The 21,614-nt window shown below is 42.5% G+C and overlaps 1 protein-coding gene across 1 annotated transcript; it reads right to left on the bottom strand.

The window, feature by feature from the left end:
- Positions 1-290: 290 nt before the first annotated feature.
- On the bottom strand, positions 291-7,758 carry FOXJ1 (forkhead box J1). Its single transcript, XM_077459344.1, has 3 exons — positions 7,622-7,758; positions 4,060-4,603; positions 291-2,452 (listed from the first exon to the last, which is right to left on the bottom strand). The coding sequence occupies exons 2-3, from the start codon at positions 4,570-4,572 to the stop codon at positions 1,658-1,660; spliced, it is 1,308 nt and encodes a 435-aa protein (XP_077315470.1). The 5' UTR covers positions 4,573-4,603; positions 7,622-7,758; the 3' UTR covers positions 291-1,657.
- Positions 7,759-21,614: the final 13,856 nt, after the last annotated feature.

The following is a 21,614-nucleotide window of genomic DNA, read 5'->3' as shown; positions in this document are numbered from 1 at the left end:
ATTTATAGCTGCTGGCTTTTAATATTTTTTTTTTGGGCGGAATCCCTCTTTAAATGCAGTTCATATTTTGAAATGGATAGTGGATGTATAATTCACCCAATGTGTGTGTTTTGCATCACCAAGTTTATTACTATTTTCCTGAGTTATTATGGTTCTAGAGTCTATCACTGTAATCCAGCATTCGACTGAAACTACCCAGATGTAGAAGATGACACTTGGAATCTTGGAGTTTGGAATCCACAATAAACTGTCAGACCACCCAACAAACAAAAGAAAACACAAAAAATGCATTTATTTCTTTCTGAGATTTATTTATTTCTACAGAACAGTAGAAACTGCAAAGAAACTCAATGCACCTTCAAAGCCCATACAAGTGTGCTGTTGTTTCTTATGTATTCACATCTTCCCAGCATTCAGCCCTAATTTCCACCCCAGTTGAAATTGCATAACAATGTTTAAGTCATTCAAACAAGCGTTGAACAGTCATAAACTCCTTATTGTTCACTGATGCCAATTCTGTTCACAGACGCACACATACGGCACACAAACCTATTTGTTCCTCTTCCACGTATTGGAATTCAAGGAAGGCCACCTACTTAACTCTTAACACCAGAAGAGCGGGAAAAACATTATGGACTCTGGCAGCAAAGGCTTTACATTTTTGTATATATCAAACTGATTCCAAAAAAACTTGTATCTTTTAAGAATTCTTTAAAATTGCTAGCAGCAACCGTTTATAATTTATCCCAACATCCTACCTGCCACCACATCACATTCTCATTAGCTCAACAAAAAAAAAAGGGTTTGCAAGGCAATCTGCCATGAAAAAGAAATATACGTGTAAAATGTTTTGATTTTTTTTTTTTTTTTTTAAACAAACTGAATCTAACATAAAAAAATATATTAAACAGGCAAAATTAACAAAATATACATTATCAGTGAAACAAAAAAATAGCCCTTTATTCTGCCATGGGCACACAAAGTCCATAGTGCCCAAGGTTAGCAATATACTGGAAATCAGACTGTGCTGAGTTACAAAAACTGAAGAAGAAAAATAGGATTAGTGCCCATATCAACCAATCATGTATCAGCTTTCACATTCTAACATGTGCTATGAAAACTGTACTCAAAAGAAGATTTGTCGCATTAGTACAAACCTTTTCATTTCATTGCTTCAGTTTTTTTTTATAAATCAGAATTGTTCATGCAACTTTTTGTGTGATCACTTATTATACTTGGGCCCTCCATAAAAGACTATACATTTAAGAAAAAAACATATAACATTAAGCAAACCTTTTTTTGCTTTAGTATGTAGAAAAATAAGTACAAAAGTTTTTTTTTTTTGTGTTTTTTTTTTTTAACCAAGCACTGTTCCTGCATCAGGACAAGAGGAAACATATGTGGCATTTTGAAGTCCAGAGTTAACAGTTTTGAACAATTGCTGTAAGGCAGAATGATATTGTGTAGCGAGTGCTGGATTTTCCTTTTACCAGCCATGTAAACTTTGAATTAAACTCCTGCTCCATAGTTGAGCTAAAGTTTTGTTTTTACAAATTCTTTTTAAGATAAACTTATATATATATATATATATATTTATATATGAACTATAATACAAACACCTATGTGTCTCTAAGAGTTCTAGATGGCACCATTATTGTTATAAATAGGAGCCAATGGAAGCCCAGTCGTTGAGTCCTGGAGGGAATTCCTCATTGAGGTCAAAGAGTTGATCTAGATTGGCAGAGTTAGATAGGAAATCGTTTCGGGTTTCATCCCAAGGGTGCTGGAGGAACGAAGTGGCCAAGAATGTCTCATCAAAATCCAAATTGTTTTGGATTGCTGCTTGCTCTGGCCTCATGGGGTACCACTGTTGAGGACAACCTATGTGCTTCCCTTGGACTGTCAGGTCAACAGAGCTGGTGACTGGACTTAATGGAGGTGTTCCTTCTAGATCCTCTAAGGAAGCAAAGTTGGCTTCATTAATGGTGGAATCAAAGATGACTTCCCAGTCAAAATCACCCTTCAGGGATCCTAGCTCAGCCTGTTCATCTTGTGATAACAATGGGGAGCTGGATAGACGGGGTATCTTGTACATCCTTTTTGGTAATGGCTGTTTGCGCTTGTGACCTTTGACATCTGCCACATTCCAAGCATTCCAGCTTTGTTCACCTGTGGCCTGTTCAAACTCCTTTAGCAGTTGATGAGACTCTGAGTTGACACTCAATGGCCAACCAGAGCCTATATTGCCATCTGAGCAAGGATTAGAGTGCGCACCAGCAAAAGCTGGGTGAATCTGGACAGGGGGCAGCCGTCGCTTCTTAATGGCGCCATTCATGAGGCGGTCAGCATATTGTGGGTCAATCTTCCAGAATCCACCTTTTCCTGGCTCATCTTTCTCTCGAGGGACTTTTATGAAGCATTTGTTTAGAGAAAGGTTGTGCCTTATTGAATTCTAAAAAGTAAAATAGATAAGGGTTAGCACAATTTAGCAGAAACATGTACAGTATATATCTATTTAGTGAAAATCATATGTAAAAAATATATTTTATACATGAATTAATCATAATGAAATTTTCCAAAATATCAAATACTATTACAGGCGAAAGTTTTACAAGCTATAATCTATATAGAGGCTTACTTGTGAGTCAGTGCTACCTACGGGACCTATTAAAATCTTTTTTTTTTTTTTAAAGTTGAATCTGACCATTTCCTTAGTATGACTGAAAATTCCCCTGCCCGCTATTTTTTTATATCTGTATATTTTTTAGCGATATAGTGAGTATAGTAATGGGCATGGTGTTGATGTAGCCCAATAAAAATGCAAATCAGCTTCCCATTATTCTGCTAAGAACAGAAGAGGCCACTAACCCTTTCAAAGTCTACCTTACAGAAGCAAGATAAAAACCGGTATAAATAATAGGCCAATGTGTGTAGGAGACTTGGAAAGAGCCCAACAACATTTTGACTGGCACAGTCTTAGTTCACCCCTTTCCTTCTTAAGAGGAGGGCAAGAAGTACATTCTGAAATACTTTGCAAGTCAGACAGAAATAGTTTTTTTTTTTTACCCCAGCAACCCCCTCCTCTTTTTCCCCCGAGCCACAGGATTCCCGGATCTTACTGATCCGCTATTTACTGTTTAATGAAATTTAACAAGGGGGAGAGCAAACTACACAGCCCCCACCTCCCTTTTCTATTCATCGCTTTCCCTGCTTGTACTCGGGATGCTTATTGCTTGGCCAGTTAAACATATTTATCATTCTTGCCTCAGCAGTCTCCATCCATGCCACCTGTGTGTTTTCAGGATCTCCCCCCCTACCATCAATGTTTAATTAAACCAGTAAAGTCCAAGTCTAGTAGGGGGAGGATTTTTTTCATTTCCTACCACTAGAAAAGTGTTGTGTGGGTAAACCCACCTTTATGCACACACATACAAAGATGATCACCCAGAGATATATTAAAAGATACACAGAAATTGGACGCCTTGTTTGCTTCCTTTTCTGGTAGTATTACCCCCAACCCAGATGACGGTACAAGATTTCCCCTATAAACTATGCTCGTCTGGTCCCTCCCAAGGACCATCCATTACTTTTAGACAATGGCATGTCAGGGCCACACAGAGTCTACAGAACAGGGGGTGGGAGGGGGTTTGACATTCAAAGTCTAATAGTACACTGATATATGGCAGTGTAGTTACTGACCCTGTATAAGAACCTGCAGTGACCTACCACTGTTATGCATGCATTAACCCTTGTGCTGTAATTTGTTTCTGAATAGTTACACGACTACATGCCTAAAGCATTTGTGGGTTAATGTAACAATAGTGATGCTCTGGGATGCAGGATGTACAAAATAGTAACTCAGGAGTCAAGGAACCTGAGAGTAATTACACACAAGGGACAAAAGGGAGAAGCAAAGCAATACCGACTGCATGCCATGTTGCTTTACCACTGCAAGTGCAGCATCAATGGCAGTTTTGGGAATGCAATATAATATAAGATTGTATATAATTTTTTTATCGCAGGTTTTTGTTGGTTAGACTAGGATGATGTCTACCTTACCTGCCAGGTAGGATCGGCATGCCTGAAGTAGCAAAAATTATCGGTGATCCACTTGTAGATTGCAGAGAGTGTGATCTTGGTCTTCTTGCTTGCTTGCATTGCCATGCATATGAGGGTGGCATAGGAATAAGGGGGCTTAACATGCGGGTTGGTCTTATAGTCAATCTCCTCCATGGGCTGAAGTCCCTGAAGGGCTGCCCTCGAGGTAGATGAAGACGTGGGTTTGCCTGGAGTGTGTGGCATTCCTAAGCAGGCTGGATCAGCAGCTAAGGGAGAGCAGGGAGCAGCTGAGCCCGGCAACTGTCGATAGCCATGAGGATCTCCGGATGATGATGGGGTCTTTCCCTCATTGGCATTGATGATTGAGAATTCTTGCAGCCACTGAAGACTGGTTAAACTGTCATCTAAGTTGATTGACCCAGAAATGTCCTCGTTACTCATTTCCCCCTCTGTCTGGTAGGTCAGCCAGTTGTCTGCCATGTCTCTGGGGGCTGCAGTTGGCAGATCAAACATTCAAGAAACCTCAGGGGTCTATAGACTTTTCCTAAAACACAAAAAAAGCAGGTTTTATTTCAAATGTCCCATTTGACAGGATGTACTTTGTAATACTTAAAAAAGGATTGTAAAAACTTAACGGGAATGGATTACACTAGATGGCACAAAATAGATTTTGAAACAAAGGCACACAATTTACTCTGCCATTAAAAAATATTAATAGTGATTGAATTCCCTATGCTCCATAGTAAAACATTACTCTTGTAATCCCTGGTCCATTAAATATTGAAAATGTCAACCACTCTTTAGCAAAAAAAACATGGAAAAGACTGTTATCTTCATGGCAAATGAACCAACAGGACATGCTGAATAGTGTTGAGAAGAGATGGTAGGATTATTTGCTCCCCTTTTAAGGCCTCCCAGGGAGCAAGTCTCACACCCACTAGATGGCAATGGCACAAACACTCAGCTATGATGACAGGCAATGCAGTGGTAATAAAATTCCTCTAGAATTATCCATTGAAACTTTGGAAAACCAATTGGGAGTCACAATGTAACGCACTAACATTCTTGCACTATGGGTATGCATAAATGCATTATTGGCCTAGCAAAGACTAAGAACCTAAAAATACTTCCTTCTAATGTATTCAATATACCTTGTTCTAATAAATGTTCCAAATTCACTATATATAAGGTCTGGTCCAACCATAAAAATATATACTGCATCACAAACGAAAGTCTTGGCGAAAAAATACAGGACGATTGTTTGCCAAATTGTAAAGTCTGTTAACTCTTCAACTAAATTGATTTTAATCTTTTCGATTGTGCTTCTAAATTTATAAATGTATAGCTTTATATAGTATCCAAACTGCAATGGTGGAGTCTGTAGGGGTTGATTGACTTAAGTGAGCTTGTGTTCACTTTAAACGTCCAATCCAGTGCAGCAGGACAGGAAATCTAGAAACTTCTGCTCATAATTTGCTTCACTTCACTTGATAAATCACTGACTGAACTCCATTAATTAAGGAAATAACAGCGGGCTTAAAGTGGGAGTCCGCCGAGACTCCGCATTTTTTTTTTTTTAAAAAGCCAGCAGCTACAAATACTGCAGCTGCTGACTTTTAAAATAGTGACACTTACCTGTCCAGCGCGCCCGCGATGTCGGCACCCGAAGCCGATCTCTAGATCGGTACTCGGGTGCTGCCGCCGCCATCTTGGGTATGGGAATCAGGAAATGGAGCCTTTCGGCTTCATTTCCCGGTTCCCTACTGCGCATGCGCGAGTAGCGCTGCGCAATAAGGACGGTCCCCGCTGCCTCTGGGATCTGTGTGTTTCCCAGTAGGCAGCGGGGCACTTGCGGAAGGGGGCGGGCACTTGCGGAAAGAGGCGTAATCTACGCCCCTTTCCGCAGAGAGCTATCCCGGAAGTGGGTGCAGTTACCTGGATTATCCAGGTAACTGCACCCCCCTCCCCCCTGAAAGGTGCCAATTGTGGCGCCGGAGGGGGGGAGGATTCAAATGAGCGGAAGGTCCATTTTAGGGTGGACCTCCGCTTTAACAAATATCCAAGATGTTCAGTCTGCAATATTCTTAGAACACAACAACTAGAGCATATACTGTTACTATTTGATTGTTCTATACAGCTACAACTTCAATACACATCATATGACCACCATTATGCCAATATGCCCTGACATTTCCCAGTGGCCTGAATTCTATGTCATCTTATCTTGCCAGATTCCCTATTTATTTATACAATATAGGAATAAGGACAATGCCATGAGCTATCCAATGAAGATAGCAACAGGTGACAGACTCATGTGAGATTTGTGAGAAATATGTGAGATTTTCAGTCTCAGTGGGGTGTTGATTGACACCCCAAACACATCATACACCTTGACATTTCTTAGTGGTCTGCACTCTGTACCCTCATCTTACTGAATTCTATTTCTGTTTTTTTCTAATTTAAAATAGAAATCAAGAGAATGACATGGGCTGTCCCATGGTGATATCAACAGAAGACACGTTCAGGAAATAAGTGAGATTTTCAGTCCTGGTGGGGTGCCTATGAATACTATACAAGGTGAATGCTAATAACAGGGTGCGAGTGATCCAGGACAGATACAGGAGGTGGAAGGGAGAGTCACAATATTACATTCAAATTAATGCACCCCAACATTTCTCAGTGCCAATGTACCCTCATCTTTCCAAATTCTGTTGCTCCTTTTCCTTAATACAAAATAAGAATCAAAAGAATACCACTGGCTACCCATAGATATCAACAGATGAGACTTGTTCAGGATTTTCTGTGTCAGTGGGGTGTGGAATGACTATAACAGGTCAATGCTGACAAACAAGGTACAAGTGATCCACGACAGACCCAGGGGGTGGAAGGGGAAGTCACAGAACCACGTGCACCCCAACATTTATCAGTGACCTGCACTTTAATCCTTGCTTTGCCAAATTCTATTATTTATATTTCTTAATAAAAAATAAGAACCAAGGGAACGCCACTCCTTCAGAAAAAAGGGAGGACACTGTCAACAGGGTGCAAGAGGATCCAGGACACATTCAGGCAGAGGAAGGGAATGCCTGGCAATGCCAGTCAGAGCTCCAGTTCAACAACTTGGGCCAACTAATGTATAGTGCATGGATCATCCATATCCAGTAGTCACCCCTTTATAGTGAGTAGGAAGGCAGACCAGGCTCTGGATGCTCCTGATTCATATTATCTGCACATAGGTCTGTGCAGGACCCTCCAACACAGCCAATCCCTCATCACTCACATACTGACACCACACAGACTATACAATCTGGTTGTACAATCTCCTAGAGAGTTACCATCCATTCTATACAGAGAGGGCACACCTACACAATCCATTCAAACTGTATCCAATAAGGCACTACAAAGATAATGGGAGATCCAAAGCAGATCGTATGGTGTATGAGCACCCTAAGTCCTGTCACATCAGAAACCTATTTCCTACCTACAACCAAACAAAGTCCCCACTAGAAGAGGAGGAAGGTGGAATCACAGGGGAGATGGGAGATAAAGAGCTTCTCTTTACCTGGACGATGGTGATCGTTGGGTGCAGAGGAGAACCTTCCAGAATCAGTCAGCTCAGATCCTGGGAGCCCCGGATGAGTTATAGCCCTGCCAGCTTTTTTTTTTCTCCTATCTCCGCTGCCAGGCATTAAGTACCAGCGGCTCTGAAAGGCTTCTCGGGGCACCATGGTAACGCTCCGCCCTAGTAAACAGCTTTTGGAGCTCCGATTGGTGGATGGGTTCCCATGGAGAGCTCAGTCATTCGACCACGCCTCCTGTGGCTGGCGCAGGTTGCAGTATGGTGATCAGAACCGCAATAATCAGCGCTGTGCCTGAACTCTGGTACAGTCCCACACATGTGTACAATAAGAACCCGATCTCTGATCACACATGTGTACAATAATAAGAACCCGATCTCTGATCACACATGTGTACAATAATAAGAACCCGATCTCTGATCACACATGTGTACAATAATAAGAACCCGATCTCTGATCACACATGTGTGTAATACAATATTCTGATCTCTGATCACACACTTGTGTAATAAAATATTCTGCGCTTTGATCACATGCATGTGTATAATACAATATTCTGATCACAAAATATGTGTATAATAATGTAACCTGCACTCTGATCACACACATATGCATAATACAATGCTCTGCACTCTGATCACACGTGTGTATATTATAATATCCTGCACTCTGATCATACATCATCAAGATATTGTATTGTACACATGTGTGTGATCAGAGTGCAGAATATTTTATTACATAAGTGTGTGATCAGAGATCAGGATATTTTATTGACATGTGTGTGATCAGAGTGCAGGATATTGTATTATATACACATATGTGTTATCAGATCAGTATTCATTATTATACACATGTGTGTTATCAGAGATCAGTATTCATTGTTATACACATGTGTGATCAGAGATAAGGATATTATATTGTACACATGCGCGTGATCAGCGTGCAGCGTGTATAATAAAATATCCTGATCTCTGATCCGTATTATATTATATCCTGAGCTCTGATTACACATGCGTATATTAAAATATCATGATCTCTGATCACACACGTGTGTATAATAAAATGTCATGTACTCTGATCACACACTTGTGTATAATATATCCTGAGCTCTGTTCACACACACACACACACACACATATAATTAAATATCCTGATCTCTGATTACACACATACACGTGTATATTAAAATGTCATGTACTATCATCACACACTTGTGTATAATATTATATCCTGAGCTCTGATCACACACGTGTATAACAAAATATCACGTGTGTATTTGGTGAACATGTATGATCCATGTTGAGGATGCTTGGTCCATGGTGTAGGATTCAGGGCGTGTTCACACCAGTACACTGTAAAGCTGGATACACACTATACAATTTTCTGTAGATTTTTTCCTTTAGATTTAACAAAACCATATAATATGAAGTCAAATCTTAAGAGTTTCAATTTGTATGCAATCAAGCAGGCCCTTGTACTACATGGTTTTGGTAAATCTAAAGGAAATCAGACAACAAAAGTTGTATAGTGTGTATGGGGTCTAACTGTGCCAAGAGGCATGAATGCACCACCCCTAATCTATGAAGCTGTTTTTTTAAGCGGCAGGCACCTGGGCACTCAGGTGTGAACAGGCGCAGTTTACAACAACCTTTCCCAACTTTTTTTTTAGAGGAAACCGTAAAATAATTTTCAGGTCTCAGGGAATCTTGCTAAAACCAATTCATCCAGGGTGTTTGGTGCAATGGGTAATATGCCCCTTATATTGAGGGTCAGTGGGAAGAACGCCCTTCTTACAGTGGTGGCCAGAATGTCACCCTTACAGATAACCAAAAATATCATTGTTGTCACTCCGCGACTTTGCCAAGCGATGTTGGCCCCGGAACTATGTAGGTGCCATCAAATGGGAAGTCAATCAGCCGCACCCCAAGGACCCCTAGACACCTTTGAAGGAACCCTAGAGTTCCAAAGAACCTTGATTGAGAATGTCTGATTTAGAACAATAGGATTTGTAATGTGGAGAATTTTGTAGCTCAGAGCTTCACTCAGGTATGAATGGGACTTTAACGCGCGTCAGTAAAATGTAATACAACACAAGCTGGTTTTTGCGTGTCTTTTACATGCATTCGTTTCCTGCGGGTACATGGGAAATATGTATACATGTAACTTGAAAAACACAAAATTAAAATTAACATTGTGTTTTTAGCGTGTTCTCCCAGCTTTGCCACTGACTGTAATGCAATGCACGCTTTTTTGGTTTAAAGCAGGCCTTGAAGTTTCTTTTATTTGCAGGAGCAGGGGAGAGGTCTTCAATGGTTTCATCTGTGTTTCTCAGATGACCAGGCCTGGATTTAACATCAGGCACAGTGGGCACATGCCTAAACAGCAGGGGCAAAGAGGTAGCTTTCTCCTCTAAAATTATTGGCCACACATATTTTTTTCATCATCTATAGGAATAGTCATCTTAAATATTTTTATATCAGGGTAGAACCAGGAGAACAAGGTGCTGTAATGTGTGGAACATACAGAGGGGTGTTACTTAGAGCTACTTTGGTACTTAGGGTAATAAAATGTGTGTACATACAGGCTACAGTACAAACCATCTGACCCTGGTGTTGACAGGTGTTCTTTATGTAGTATGTTCATAGATAGCAAGATGTTGTCAAAAGGATAACCCTGTTTAATTCCAAATGCAGACATACATAGAGAAAGTATGTTCTGTTAGTATGGCCAATACAGAATGGGCAGCTGTCTAGGGCTCCAGACCACTTGTGGGTCCATGGGAATAATAAAAAATTCTGCACTTCAGTTCCCTTTGGAACTATACTCTCCTATCCTTTACAGCAAAGGAAGCTGCCAACATAGCCTCGTTTTGATCTGCAGTGCTCATGGTTCTGCACATGTGGTCAGTTATGACACCAGCCATTCGATGGCTTGACAGTTCAATTGAGAGCACAAGCAAGTTTGACAGTTATCACTCCTGTCATGCGTTGAATGTAATTGTTTTGGAAAACGAGTAAATCAATGGGTTTAGTTACCCTTTAAATAACTTTCAGAATCACTGACCTAAAACAAGTATACATTTTAGGAAAGTCAGGGTACACCTACAAGGCTTTTTGCAAATATTCCCTGATGTACGGAAACCAATATGTTAAATCCAAACAAAGCCATGCTCCATGTGCAATGGCCGTCACCAAACAGCCATGCACAGGGGTACTTACCGAATCCCTGACCGCATTCATAGGATTGGTCATATAGTGTTAATGTAAGGCCTTAGAGACATAGTTCACCTTTACAAAAAAAAAAAAAACTGCCAATGCAGATAAGGGGAGTCTGTAGCAACTTTGACTAAAGTTGAATTATGACTTTGCTTTTGGTGTAGGCCTTTTATGTAACTCATGAAGCCTGACTGGAAAGTTTCTAGTGCATTGCTAAGTGAAGCCTAGTGTTACTGCTTACCTTCACTATCACAGGAGTGAGCTCTTTTTTGATTCAAACACCTTCACGTGCACTCTCTCATCTGATGCAGTAGCTTCTGTAATGGCGAAGCTGAGCGGTACCATCAGGCTTCTTTTAGCAACGTCCTTAACGTCGTTTCCAGGAGAATGCTTGTAATCCAAAGCACTTGCATATCGAAGCACTTTTTCCCATAGAAGTCAATGGAAACAAAGATAATTCGTTCCGCATTGACTTCTATTGCATGCAATACCGCATGTGTCCAGAGGTGGGGGGGCACCGGAGAGCCTCGGAAATGCTCGGGGACAGCTCGGATGAACTCAGAAACCCTGAAAATGGCTTGGAAACACCCAGGAACGGAGTATTTCCAAGTGATTCCGAGTATATCTGAACGACTCCGGACAGCTCCAAACCATTCCGAGTGTCACCGGCGCCCCCGCACCTCTGGCTAAATGCGGTACTTCATTTGGCCAGAGGTGCGAGACAAAACTCGCAAACCGAGTCAGGATTTAAAAAAAAAAAGTTGCTTGTCTTTCAAATTTCTCTTTAACCGCGTTACTCGTAAATAAAGGTTCTACTGTAGATAATAATAAAATACCTAAGAAATAAGATTAAAAAAAACCTTCTGTGTGCAGCAGCCCCCTCAGCCCCCTAATACCTGTCTGAAATCCATGTAGATCCAGCGATGTTGCACTAGAGACTCAACTGTCCAGGACTCCCCTTCTCATTGGCTGAGACAGCAGCATTGTGCCATTGGCTTCAACTGCTGTCAATCAAATTCAGTGAGCCAATAATCAGAGGAAGGGGGCTGGTCGCGGCTCTGTGCCTGAATAGACATATGGAGCTGCAGCGGGGCTTGAGTGCCCCCCATAGCAAGCTGCTTGCTGTAGGGGCACTCAACAGGAGGGAGAGGCCAGGAGAGCCAAAGAGGGACCTGAGAAAAGGAGGATTTGGGCTTCTCTGTGCAAAACCACTGTGCAATGCAGTTAATTATAACATGTTTGTTATTTTTAATGGGGAAAAATAAACAAGACTTTAGTATCGCTTTAACACTTTCCTAGAAGTTTTTCACTTAGACCTTATGAGGTATGTAAATAGCCTACACCTATAGCAAGGGCATAATTCCATATTGGTCAAAGCTGTGCAATTTATTTTTATCTACAGACGCCCCTTACCCCTTTTTTGGTAAAGGTGAAGGAACGTTTCTGATCGATCTCTTTCAATAGGAATAATTGATCTATAGCTGACAATCTATTTGATTGATATACCGCACAGGGAAGTGGATCCACCATGTGATCTCATAACCTGATTGATCAAAATATGATTATATTCATAAACAAAGTATCACAGTACTGCCAATTGTTACAAAACGGTTGATAATATTCTGTCCTGGCCAATATAATCAGTTTGATCAAATCCAATCAAAATTGACTTTAAATCAATCTGTGGAAAAGTTATAGTTATTTGATTGTTTGCAGATTCAGATTCTTTGCAGATTGGAAAAAAAAATATTGAAGTGTGTATGGCCATTATAAGTTCTAATTAGAAACACATGTGATGGGGTTGATTTACTAAAGGCAACTAAGATGTTCACTCTACAAGGGACTATGCCTCAGAGCTCAGTGAATGTAATGACATTTCATTGTGCAAAGAATGTCCAATCACAGACAAAAGGGGGGGAAAAAAAACGTTTTTTGCTTGCACGTGATTGGATGATGGAAGTCAGCAGAGCTTTACCACATTCATTCAGTTCTGAGGAACATTCCTTTGCAAAGTGCAACTTCCCTTGCAAAGATAATGGTGTATTTGCCTGAAAGTTGTGCTCAGGAGATGTAGCCTAGCAATACTATGTAATATAGAGCTCATTTTTGGTAGATTGCTGCTTTCCTTGCTGTATCGAGGGAAGTGTAGGAATAGTACGATGGGAAGACACTGATCTTCATGCACAGGATGAAGGAAGAGTAAAGAGGGGGCAGAGATTGTGCCCCAGAAAACAATTGGGCTAATGCAGTCTTTGGCCTCTATTCTGCCTGGCAGGCGCAGTGCCCGCCTCCCCTCTTCTCTTAGTGACAGCCCTGTCCCCTCTGTACTGTGGAAGAGCAAGGGGCCCATTCATTGGGGTTTTTTCCCATAGACAAAATGTGGGACCTGAAAAGATCCCCCAAAATACTAGGGGAGGCGGAGGGTAGAGCTTGTTGGCTGGGTGCCAAAGACATGCCACCTATTAGCATAATAAGGAGCTGCGAGCAGTTTACCCATTCAGTCCCACCGACTTCACCAAAGGCTGGGCAGGGGTGTCAGGAAAACGGGTTAACATTCCTCTATGCATACAGAAATACGTGGTCACTGTATTCATTAATGAGGGATTTTCTTCCCCTTTTTGAGAAAATACTGAATTTAACATTGACCTTTCAGATTATTCCAGGCAGGGAAGAGACAGTTCCTTAGAAGGGTGGCTTGGCTCAAATTTGGCATTTTTTCCCTCTAAAAGTACACTTCAAAAGAACCCTGACCAAGTAGCCCCCAGCAAAGGCATTGTATAAAGGACAGACAGCCCGTTATCTCCCGCTATATCTGCTGCTGGTTCCCTCTCCTTCACTGGAACATTAACATAATGAATTCCCTTTTATATGTGTTAATATCCTCCTTTCCCCTGCTGCTGTGTGCTCAGTCTACCTGGGTTTCACATTCATTACCTGTGCAATGACAGGTGTGTACATCCTGACATCCTGAAGACTACCTGGGCCCTGCTACCATGACATGGTTTGCTAAAGCACTGTGTATCATAAACAATTGGCATGTTTTTTAATTTGGAAAATACTGTTTTATCCCTTTTTACTTTCTTAGTTGCATCTCAATGCTGCTGATTAGGGATGAGCTTCGTGTTCGAGTCGAACTTACGTTCGACTCGAACATCGGCTGTTCGCCCGCTCTGCGAATTCCAAACGTTATGGGCCGTTCGCACCAAATTCGCGTGGCGCTCACGGCCCACAATGCACTGCGATGGCGCAGTGCATTGCTGGCTCATGATTGGCCAAGCATGCACTGTGACCCCACATGCTTGGCCAATCACAGCACCGGCAGCGAGGAGAGCCATGATTGGCCACAGGCAGGATGCCTGTGGCCAATCATAGCTCAGGCTGTGTAGTACACGCCCCACACTATATAAGGCCGCCAGCGCAGCGGCCTTGTGTAGTTTGTTGGCATCTGTAGCAGTTAGTGGGTGTTCTGTGTACCTTCAACACAGTATACACCGATCGTTATCGGCCGATTTTTCTTTCTTGCTCTTCTGTAGTGGTTGTTGTCTGCGTGCCCTGACCGCAGTATACACCGCTATATTCACCTATATATCTGGCGATATATCTATCTTTTATAATAGAGCTTTCAGTCAGTGTTAGGAGATTGTGCGTGCTGTCTGCGTGCTCTGAACGCAGTATACACCGCTATATCCACCTATATAGCTAAATATCTTGCTCGTTTTAAATAGAGCTTTCAGTCAGTGTTAGGAGATTGTGCATGCTGTCTGCGTGCTCTGAACGCAGTATACACCGCTATATCCACCTATATAGCTAAATATCTTGCTAGTTTTAAATAGAGCTTTCAGTCAGTGTTAGGAGATTGTGCGTGCTGTCTGCGTGCTCTGAACGCAGTATACACCGCTATATCCACCTATATAGCTAACTATGTTGCTCGTTTTAAATAGAGCTTGCAGTCAGCGGTAGGAGATTGTGCATGCTGTCTGCATGCTCTGAAAAAGACGGACGGCAAAACAAATTATACAGGGGTGATAACCCTTCCCTATGTTTTCCAAAAAGCTTAAAAATCGTTTTTTTGACTGGAGCTACACTTTAAAAATGTACCGGTTGAAAATTACAAACAGATTCAACTTAACACAACAAACCTACACAGTCCCTGTCATGTTTGCACCGCCTGTATACTGCTGTTCTGAGTATATAGGGCCTGGGGGCCACACGCATTTCCTTTTTTTAATATGGGTACAGGGTTCCCCTTAATATGCGTACAAGACCCAAATAGGCTGGTAATGGGCAGGGAGGGCTACCCATGCCATTTTTCTCAATGATTTTCAACCATATTGCAGGAACCAGATATAACATTAAAACCGCAAGCAGCTTTAAATGACGTTATTTCCGTTAAATGTCATTTTGTGCAGGGACTGTTCTAAACACGGGAAACACGTGGCACTTCACAGGCATACTACAGACACCCCCCAGGCACGATATTTAAAGGAATATTTCACTTTTTTTTTTTCACTTTAATCGTCATTAAAATCAGTGCTCCCGCCAAAACGGCCGTTTTTAAAAGTTTTTTTTTGCATTGACCCATGTCCCCTGGGGCAGGAGCCAGGTCCCCAAACCCTTTTTAGGACAGTATCTTGCATATCAGCTGTTAAAATTAACACTTTTCATTTCGAACGTTCGAGTCCCATAGACTTCAATGGGGTTCTAACGTTCGTACGAATTTGGGGTCCGTTCGAAAGTTCTGGTGCGAACCGAACCGGGGGGTGTTCGGCTCATCCCTACTGCTGATCTTCTCCAGCCCTTATTAGCCACTTCCTTCATTCATAGCATCACACCTAGACAGTGGACAATGCTTGTGCAATGTTAAACTGGCTATGCACTGTAAACATTTTAGCTAGTTCCCATGGCCCCATCAGTTGAAAAATCGAAGGGGCCAGGTGGAAATTCTCGGGCCAAAAAGTGACTGTATCCAGTCAGATGCTCTGTTCATTGTATTTTGACGGTGGTTCCTGCTGTTAGAATACAATAGCCTTAGGGTCCTTTCACAAGTCTGGCAGACTCCGCTTTGCTCAGTGGGGAATCGCTCCGCTGATCCCCGCTGAACAGGCGGATGACAGGTCCGTCTCCACTAAGGCCCCTTTCACACGGGACGGATCAGTAATGATCCGCCCAGTGATGATCCGCTTGCTCAGCGGGGATCGCTCCGTTTGTCCCCGCTGAGCCAGCGGATGACAGGGCGGTCCCGGCACACTGTGCAGGGACCGCCCTGTCAGCTCTCCGTTCTCCTCTATGGGGGATCGGATGAACACGGACCGTCTGTCCATGTTCATCCAATCCGCTCTGCAGACGGATAGAAAAATAGGATTTTCCTCCGTCTGCAGAATCGGACAATAGCGGAGGCGGACGATATCGGGTGTCTGCGGATGTTCATCCGCAGACACCCGCTATCCCATAGGAATGCATGTATGTCCGTATTTCATCCGCAAACAGATGGATGAAATACGGACATACGGTCTGCATGTGTGAAAGGGGCCTTACTGTGCTGAGATGGACCTGTCAGAGCCCTGCTCTCCTCTATGGGGAGATCGCCTGTCCGTTTTCATCCAATCCCATCCTATCCAATCCACCAAACGGATGGAAATAAGGGTCACCATCCATCTGGATTTCATGGACAGGATCAGACTGGATAGCAGCAGGTGTCAACGCTGACATCCTCTGCTCCATAGGAGTGGATGGAGGGTCTGGTCAAGTCTGCCTGAAAAACTGACAGGTGGACCTGATCGGAAAGCCTGTGTGAAAGGGGCCTTAAAGTGTTACTGAACCCAGGACCCTGCATTCACTATATCTGGTCTCCCACAGTACACAGAACATGGAAGTGTAATTATTTTAGTAAATATAAAATGCTTAATACCATTTCTCATCAGTAGTATATCGCAGTCTTGTGACTTCTATCAGTGTCTGGTTAAAGCTTGGAGTTTTCATTCTACTCTGACTGTCCTATGAGGCTGCGGAACCCCTGACCCTCTGTGTGGGCAGTGCTGATTGGCCTTGTGCTGATCACATGCACTCATCCAAGAAAAGAAAAAACAAATCTCTAGCAATGCACCCCAAACTGAGCATGTGCAGCTTGTCCCCTAACCTGTGTTCTATAAGGAGATGGATTGGGGAAAGTAAAACATGGGGAGGATCAGAGAAGACAGGATCAAACAGCTTTTTTACACAATGCAGAGGATTAACCCCTTGGTTTCCACAGTGCGTATAACAAGCACACTTTACTACATTTATAGACTGATTTTACTGTTGATTTTACTGTTGTGGATTTAGTAACACTTTAACCACTTAAGCCCCGGACCATTTTGCAGGCCAAAGACCAGAGCATGTTTTGCGATTCAGCACAGTGGTGTAGTGGTTAGCACTCCCACCTAGCAGTAAAAAGGGTCGCTGGTTCAAGTCCCAACCATGACACTACCTGCCTGACGTTTACATGTTCTCCCTGTGCCTGTTTGGTTTTCCTCCGGGTACACCAGTTTCCTCCCACACTCAAAAGACATGCTGGTAGGTTAATTGGCTTCTGTACAAAATTGGCCCTAGTATATGAATGTGCATTGGGGACCTTGGATTGTGGGGACCAATGAGAGTGTGTGTGGTGTGCTGGGTAATTTGACTGTTGTGCAGGGTTCTGCACTCACTCAGGATGGACTGGTGTCTTTATTCAACCTTACTAACTATGTAACTGACAATTGCACAGTCATGCAATGTGGCTCCCAAACAAAATTGACACATGTTTTTCCCACAAATAAAGCTTTCTTTTGGTGGTATTTGATCACCCCTGCGGTTTTTATTTTTTGCGCTATAAACAAAAAAAGAGCGACAATTTTGAAAAAAAAACACATTATTTTTTACATTTTGCTATAATAAATATCTCCCAAAAATATACAGTTTAGTCCGATACCTATTCTTCTACATATTTTTGGTAAAAAAATCGCAACAAGCAATTATTGATTGGTTTGCGCAAAAGTTATAACGTTTACAAAATAGGGGGTAGTTTTATGGCATTTTTATTAATAATTTTTTTTTTACTAGTAATGGCAGCGATCAGCAATTTTTATCATGACTGCAACATTATGGCTGACACATCGGACATTTTTGACACATTTTTGGGACCACTGTAATTTATACAGCAATCAGTGCTATACAAATGCACTGATTCCTGTGTAAATGACACTGGCAGTGAAGGTGTTAACAATTAGGTGGCAGTGTAGGGGTTAAGTGAACCCTGGGGCATGTTTCTAACTGTAGGGGGAGGCGTGGCTGTGTATGACATGTCACTGATCTCTGCTCCGATCACAGGGAGCAGAGATCAGTGACATTGTCACTAGGCAGAACAGGGAGATGTTTGTTTCCATTATTATCTCCCTGTTCTTCCTCCCTGTGAGACCATTGCGGGTATCCCCATGGCGAGCGAGTCCACAGGACCTGCGATCGGACTCACAGAGGTCCCGACCGGCGCGCATGCGATGGCACGCAGCAAATTTAAAGGGACGTACCTGTACGCCCATTTGCCTGTCCATGCCATTCTACCGACGTATATCAGCATGTGATTGGAGCAGAGATCAGTGACGTGTCATACACAGCCACACCCCCCCCCCACAGTTAGAAACACTCCCCAGGGCTCACTTAACCCCTACACTGCCATCTAGTGGTTAACCCCTTCACTGCCAGTGTAATTTACACAGGAATCAGTGCATTTGTATAGCACTGATTGCTGTATAAATGACAATGGTCCCAAAAATTTGAAAAATGTCCGATGTGTCCACCATAATGTCGCAGGCATGATAAAAATCGCAGCCGTTACTAGTAAAAAAAAATTATTAATGAAAATGCCATAAAATTAGCCCTTATTTTGTAAACGCTATAACTTTTGTGCAAAGGGGTGATCAAATACCACCAAAAGAAAGCTCTATTTGTGGGAAAAAGGACATCAATTTTGTTTGGGAGCCACGTCACACGACCACGCAATTGTCAGTTAAAGCGACGCAGTGCCGAATCGCAAAAAGTGCTCTGGTCTTTGGCCTGCAAAATGGTCCAGGCCTTAAGTGGTTAAGGTAAATCACACTGATATTATGGGCAAGTTGGCAGAGCTCAAGCTGGACATAGCTATAATGCGCCAGGACATGCATAAGATACGGGACCGGGTCTCTGACACGGAACGCCGCATCAGTGATTTGGAGGGCACGCTAACCCTGTCCTTCCTGTTATAAAAACCTGTGGCACCAAAATCAAATCATTGGATGACAAGGTTGACGATTTGGAAAACCGTCTGCTCAGGAACAATCTGCGCTTGGCGGGCCTGCCGGAGCGCGTTGAGGGCTCTGATCCAGTATCTTTTCTGGAGAACTGGTTCACCCAGGAATTCGGTAAGGACAGTCTATCTCCCTGTTTTGTCCTGGAAAGGGCCCACAGAGTCCCTGGCAAACCACTCTCCACAGGTAACCCTCCCTGCACCATGATGATTCGTCTCAACTACCAGGACAGGGACTCCATTCTGCGCTCTTGTCAGAAACCATGAATCAGACCGAGACAGAAGTACAGTTAATCACACTTGTTTAATAATAATAAAAAGGTAAACAGAGTAAGCATAGTCAATACATAGCCAGAGTTCAGTAACCATATCGTGTAGTCAGCCAATGCCAATGTCAGAGAGCCAGAGATCAACGTAGTAGTACCAGTACAGCAAGCAGGATCAGGAGCCAGAAGGGACGTCAGCCAATTAAATCTTCAACAGGAACGCAGGAGAAAAGTCTCTGAGATGTGACTAAAGGCGAAGGCAGGGATGAAGTGAGCTGGACGGCTTTAAGTAGGCAGGACTGACGAGCTGATCAACAGCTGAGTCTGTGGAGAGAAAGGAGCTCGCAATTAGCCGACAGCTGAGCGGCCAGCTCAGAGAGGGAAGGGCTGAGCCCAGCCCTGACCGCTCTGCTCACCTGAAGGGGAGCCTAAAGATCAACAACGCAACAGTGTCCCTCTTTCCTGACTACCCCCCAGCTGTCCGCGCCTCGAGGGCCAAGTACCAACATGTCAAGCAAAAATTCTGGTAGAAAACCATTCAATATTCCATGTTATTTCTTGCCACATTGAGGGTTGTCTACCAAGACCAGGTGCATTTCTTTAAAACCCCTACAAGTGCTCTCTCATGGCTTCAATCCTTGCAACAGCCAGGTCGTTTGTCAGACTGGGCACCTGAAACCTGATCGGTGCTCTCCCTCTGGTATAATGTTTTGCTGGGGCAGGTATCTACAATTTTTTTGCCTTGTCAGGAGGATAAAGATCCCCATCTGGGAGACTATGCTGCTACTGCTAGTTTAATCTTTGATCGCTGATTGAGCCAATGTTTGCTCAATGACTAGGGCTGTATTGGCCATGTTCCCTGCATATGCTTGCTGTTCGGGGTCTAAGCCCGCTCCTTTTTTCTGGAGCAGGGCAGGGGTTAAATTTTGGTTGTGGTTTCTACTACAATCGTCTATTCTTAATATGACTTTAATGATGGTTGGTATGAATATTGTGTGTATGTGTTTGCTTGTTTTTCATGGTGCTTCCTCCTCCCCCTGGGTCTGCAGCCGTATGGGGTGCTATAGACAGCTCAAGAAGCTGATTGCCCATACCTTTCTTTTACTTGGTTTAACTTTCCATATTTTATATTTCAATGTTTTTATTGAGAAAAAAAAAGTAACCACATTCAGGATAGCCAAATATAGATATATTGGCGTTACGTTTTCAGAACATCATACAACACTTTAGGGAAATAAACAAAATGTCCGTAGTACTCATCTGTCAACTGGTAAAACAACAGAACATAACAACCGTGATATGTATTCAAAGTACTGGCAGGATATAGCAATAATTTCCCCACTATAACCAAAGTATCTCAGTATGAAAGAATGGTAGAGATCCAGAGTCCCGGGAGAGCCCGGTTGTAACCTTCGGGATAATCCCAGGACTCATGGTCACATAAAGCCTCATGTGGTATCATTTGTGTTGTGTATGAATATTCTAAAGAATAAAAAATAAAAAGAAGAAGAGAGGAGAGAAGAAAGGGGGAAACGGGAAAAAGGAGAATAGGAGAGAGAGGGTCATCCTGGAGTTCCCTACGGAGTTGAACTGTAGTCAATCCATGGGTCCCATATCTTATTACATTTCTTTGTTTTGTTATTAAGGATATGAGTGAGTTTATCATTGATCATAATCCAACTAAGTTTATTTTTAACCTGGTCAAGAGGAATTTTCGACTGTCTCCAGTGTAATTCTCGCCGCCAATAATATATAATTGATCAATTTTGTCGATTTTTTGGGTGTTTCGTCAGGTAGTTTGTGAAAGAGAGCGATTTCTGGAGGCCTGCGGATGTTTACTCCTGTCACTGAGTTGATTAAATTGAAATTTCGTATCCAAAATTTAATTACAAGTGGGCATTGCCACCAGATGTGATGCATTGTCCTCACCTGTCCGCATCAATTTGGTGAAGTAGAAGAATGCATTTTAGCTACTCTAGTGGGTACCAAGTACCAGCGTAGGAGTGTTTTGTAATTGGCCTCTATAAGAGTGGTGTTAATGGAAATTTTGGATAACTGATAGGCAATATCTTGCCATTTGGTCAGATCAAAGGTGAGGTTTAGAACTCTTTGCCACTGGTCCATATAAGCAAGCTTTGTGTCTGGTTCAGTAATGGAGGTATATATCACTTATATCCGACCCCTCTGTAAGCCTCTG

The sequence above is a fragment of the Lithobates pipiens genome, unplaced genomic scaffold, assembly GCF_037356315.1.
Source record: "Lithobates pipiens isolate NorthernLeopardFrog02 unplaced genomic scaffold, aLitPip1_a1.2 Scaffold_28, whole genome shotgun sequence".
In the NCBI taxonomy this organism is placed as follows: Eukaryota; Metazoa; Chordata; class Amphibia; order Anura; family Ranidae; genus Lithobates; species Lithobates pipiens.
The sequence above is the reverse complement of the archived record's forward strand: the minus strand, read 5'-3'. Positions and strand labels throughout refer to the sequence as shown.

Excerpts from the sequence above, each read along its gene's own strand:
- FOXJ1 (XM_077459344.1), bottom strand. The coding sequence starts at position 4,572 with ATGTTTGATCTGCCAACTGCAGCCCCCAGAGACATGGCAGACAACTGG. Across the intron at positions 2,453-4,059 it reads ATGCCGATCCTACCTGGCAG|AATTCAATAAGGCACAACCT; the intron begins GTAAGGTAGACA and ends TTTACTTTTTAG.